Source organism: Trypanosoma rangeli (genome assembly GCF_003719475.1).
Source record: "Trypanosoma rangeli strain AM80 chromosome Unknown Tra_15.4_contig_00107, whole genome shotgun sequence".
NCBI lineage: Eukaryota > Euglenozoa > Kinetoplastea > Trypanosomatida > Trypanosomatidae > Trypanosoma > Trypanosoma rangeli.
Genome location: NW_021705852.1, coordinates 1 through 4,132, shown reverse-complemented (window position 1 = coordinate 4,132; position 4,132 = coordinate 1). Strand labels below are relative to the sequence as shown.

The following is a 4,132-nucleotide window of genomic DNA, read 5'->3' as shown; positions in this document are numbered from 1 at the left end:
ACGCGCAGGAAAACAGCATGGCTTTCAGAAGAAGAAGGCGGAGGTGACGGTCCGCACCTCGCAGTTCAAGGTGAACAAGCTGCTCAACCGCAAGCAGTTCATCGTGGAGGTGAACCACCCCGGCTGGTGCGGCACCGTCCCCGCCAAGCTCATCCGTAGCCGTCTCGCATCGCTCTACAAGGTCGCTGACGAGAACCAGATCTCTGTCTTTGGTTTCAAGACGAAGTTTGGTGGGGGCAAGACGACCGGCTTTGGCCTCATCTACGACGACCTCGCCGCTCTGAAGCGCATTGAGCCCAACTACCGCAAGGCCCGCCTTGGCATGGGCAAGAAGAAGCTGCCGGCTCGCAAGTCTGTGAAGGAGCGTCGCAACCGTAACAAGAAGATTCGCGGCAAGGCGAAGGGCAAAATGCAGACCAAGAAGAAGTAGAGCGGCGCCAGGCCCTCTTGAGCGAGGCCGGTGGTGGTTGCTGCTTTGTCGTCTCCGCCAGTGCCATGGATTGTTTCTCCAGTCCATTTCTTTGTTACTTTTTTTCACGTAAAACAACCGCATGTGTTGGATTTTTTTTGTTTGCTCTTTTCTCTCCTCTCTCTTGCTTTTTGTTGTCAACGCTTGCGAGCTGTGGTTCTTAATCTTTCTGCTGGTGCTCTGCGGTGTCACGGAGGCCTCTTCTCTTCCCGCTTCTTAAAGTGTGCATTCGCCAGGACCTTTGGCAGAGTGCGGCCCCCCCTCAACCTGCACCCCGGGCAAAGGAACGGGTCTGCAACAGAACATATATGTACAAATATTTATTTCTTGTTTAGTTTTTTCTTTGCTGCTGTTCTTTGCAACTGCAGGAAAACATGGAAAACGCGGCGTGTGCAGGCATCACCAGCGTTACTTTTGGGTGGGCGCGGGGCGGCGATGCGTATGTACTACATGGGTCGCATGTGTTGCATAAAGGTGGGGGTAAAAGTCCTTACAGGCCTGTGGTTGGTGATCTCGCGCTGCCCCCCCGGCAGTGGGAAGTTATACTATGAGATTAGGACAAATACGGATGCATGCAAGCTCGGCTTGTGCACCAAGGAGGCATTCCGCACACTGGAGGACCTTGAAGAGGTTGAGCTTGGTAAGCGGTGGGACCCCTTCACACATGGCGGGGCGCCATCGTGCGGCGAGTGCTGGGTCTTTAATTGTCAGACCTCCATGGTTGAGGTGAACGGCGAGAAGTGTAAGCGTCTGTGGCGCCTGTTTGTTCCCGTGTCAGGCGCCCGCTTTGGTTTTCTCGTTGACACCGATGAGGGATGTGCGCAGCTTTTCGTCAACGACGAGTATCAAGGCATTGTCTTTGAGACCTCTCTGGGCTTGCGGGGCAAGACACTACACCCCTGCGTCGGCCTGGAAGGGATGGATGTGCACAATAAAATCATAGGCGCTGGAAACAAGGGCGCCTTTGTGAGCCCGCTGAAAGCGACTCCCGCATTCTTGACAACATTTTGATACTAAGATGCAGAACCTTTGCGGCGGTAGATGTGTCTTTCCCAACTGAAACTTTGCTTGCACCTCTAGTGAGGACCTCAATGGCGCGCGTCTTCAGCCTGGAATTTTTGCACGGCCTTGTTTTCTCTCCATTGCTTCCTTTGTTTGTTTGTTTGTTTGTTTGTTGTTGTTGTTTTTTTTTTTCTGTCGTACAGCCTGCCCATCACCCCTCCTCTCTGAAAGCGGCGGCCCTGCCTTCTATGCCCTGCGCTTGACTGCGCACGGGTCTGCCCTACTGAGTTGCTCGTGCCCTGGGTGGGGTTGTCTTGCATCAGATCCTCCTCACTGCAGCGCCTTTCCCTTCAAATCATTTCTCTACTTTTTTTTTTGCTTTTCATCTTTGGCTCGCTGTGTGTATGTGTGTGGCTGCTGTTTCTCCCTCGCGTCACCGGACTCACCACGCCCCTTGTTGCGTGTGGGTTTGTCCGGCAGAAGTGAATTGAACGCGACGGAAAGATATGCTGAAGCAGAGGAAAAGGAAGCCGCGGGTGCCGGTTGTAAACGTGGAGGCTCCTCCGGCGGTAGCTACTGAGGCACCAAAGGCGGTGAGTCAGGAGCAGGTGGTTGATGCTGTGCAAACTGAACAGAATGAAGATGGGTGCGACGACGCGGGGTCGGTCTCAGCTGCCAGGGAAGATGAGGAGGAGGGAGAGGCGTCGGCCGACGCCGTGCAGGAATTGAGGGCGAGTAACGGAGAAGGTCAGGGCTACCTCAGGTGCGATCTCTGCAATGAAGTCATCGACGAGGAAGAACATTTGCACCACCAGAGAAACCACATGGCGTTAATGCACTGGTGTGACCGAGTTCTTTCTGTGTGGGCGTTGAGACTACGCACGACGCCTGTGCCACCAGAGCACTGCAGCGCTCTTGGCCTTTTTGTGCTTGAGATTGTTTCGGAGCTGGATAAGGGTCCAGCAGCATTTGCGTTGATCCAGCGTGCGTCGGAGCAGCTTAATGGAGTTGCCCAAAGCGTTTTGCCGAGTGCAACGGTGTTTCTCTTTGGGAGTTGCGTTGCCTCCGGCTCATGGGATGGCGTCAGCGACGCCGATTTCACGGTGCTGGAGCCCTCTCTCGTGAAGCTGTTTGCGGCGGGAGCGTTGGAGCACCCTGACGAGCGGCGACACATTTTGCGCATCGCTTCCGCGCTCCGCAATTCTGGCTTCCTGCACAATGAGCTGGAAGTTGTCATCAAGACACGCGTGCCTGTTGTGAAACGGAATCGAAAGGTGCAGGCTCCCCTGCTTCTTCCGGACGCACAGAAGGGCTACAAGCTTGACTACGTCTTCTTGGAGCCGCAGGACAATAGGGCATACAAAGACTTTGTGTGGGAAGCAAGACGCAGAAATATTCGGGTGGATGAGAGCAATACGAACAAATTGACGCTGCACTTTCACAGTGCCCTGCAGGCACTGCGGTATTACCGAACGAGGGTAAGGGGTCTGAAAAACGTGGTGAAAGCTTGGAAGCCGGATCATCAGTTGCCGGATATCTTTGCTTTAGATTTTGACATTAGCTGTAGACCACTGGGGGTGCGCAATAGCTGGTTTATGCGGGAGTATCTCTCACAGCATTCTGTGGTCCGGGCAGGTGTGGCGTTTCTCAAGCGATGGAGTAAGCAGTGTGGAATTAACAACGCTCAGAAGGGTTACCTGACGTCGTATGCTGTCATGATTCTTTGGGTGTATTACCTGCTGCAGCGTGGCCTTGTCTGTTACGTTGACCCGGTCTCTGTTTCTATTGTACCGTCGGGTGCCCCGGTGCATGTGCCATACATCCCCCTCCTGGGGGTTGAGGGGGCTGGCGGTGGATCTATGGGCAGTGTGTCGAGTTCCCCGGTGTTGGCGGAATTAAAGGCGAATCTCGGTGACTGCGTGGCGGGGTTCTTTTCCTTCTATTCGGAGTTTCCGTGGGACGAGCGTGTGGTCTCGCTACGGTCGCCGAACAGCGACGTGACACGGGAGAGTCTTGGTTGGGTGGAAGCCGCCGATGTGATGGCGAAGAGGCTACGAGATCGTGTCTGGTATCGCATGTGCATCGAGGACCCGTACGAGGATAACCTGAACCTCGGGCGCCACCTTTCGCCCAACAAGTTCGCCTTTGTGCGTTCACAGTTCGTTGTCGCCCTCGGTTGGGTGATGGGAGGCCGGCCAGAGCAGCTCCTGCTGGATACCAGGGCAGTGGCGGACGCCACACTGCGGGCACATCTGCACCATCTTGTGTATGCAGAGGGACTGAAGGCGATCTCGCTTCCAGAAGCGCGAGACTACATTCTCTCGCGAGTCGATGAAGAGACACTGGCCTACTACGAGGTGCAGCACCCCTTCGATTCCATCTGTGAGATGCTGATGAGCATAACTGTCAGTGGCAGCAATAGCAACCGCAGCGGAGACACCCACTCTTCCAATACCGGGAAAGTGAGCATTGCTGATGTTGCAGACGGTGCAGATGCCAAGGCAGACGGTGCAGATACCAAGGCAGACGGTGCAGATGCCAAGGCAGACGGTGCAGATGCCAAGGCAGACGGTGCAGATACCAAGGCAGACGGTGCAGATGCCAAGGCAGACGGTGCAGATGCCAAGGCAGACGGTGCAGATGCCAAGGCAGACGGTGCAG

At 55.2% G+C, this 4,132-nt stretch overlaps 2 protein-coding genes across 2 annotated transcripts, besides 1 other annotated feature; both read left to right on the top strand.

Moving 5' to 3' along the window:
* Nucleotides 1-910: 910 nt before the first annotated feature.
* On the top strand, nucleotides 911-1,480 carry TraAM80_03906 (uncharacterized protein; the record flags this gene model as incomplete). Its single annotated transcript, XM_029380856.1, has 1 exon — nucleotides 911-1,480. The coding sequence occupies one exon, from the start codon at nucleotides 911-913 to the stop codon at nucleotides 1,478-1,480; it is 570 nt and encodes a 189-aa protein (XP_029239261.1).
* A 139-nt stretch (nucleotides 1,481-1,619) lies between these two features.
* Nucleotides 1,620-1,645: a microsatellite.
* Nucleotides 1,646-1,977: 332 nt separating this feature from the next.
* Nucleotides 1,978-4,132, top strand: TraAM80_03905 (putative terminal uridylyltransferase 3; the record flags this gene model as incomplete). Its single annotated transcript, XM_029380855.1, has 1 exon — nucleotides 1,978-4,132. A coding segment is annotated over one exon (2,155 nt), but the record flags the coding sequence as incomplete, so codon positions are not given.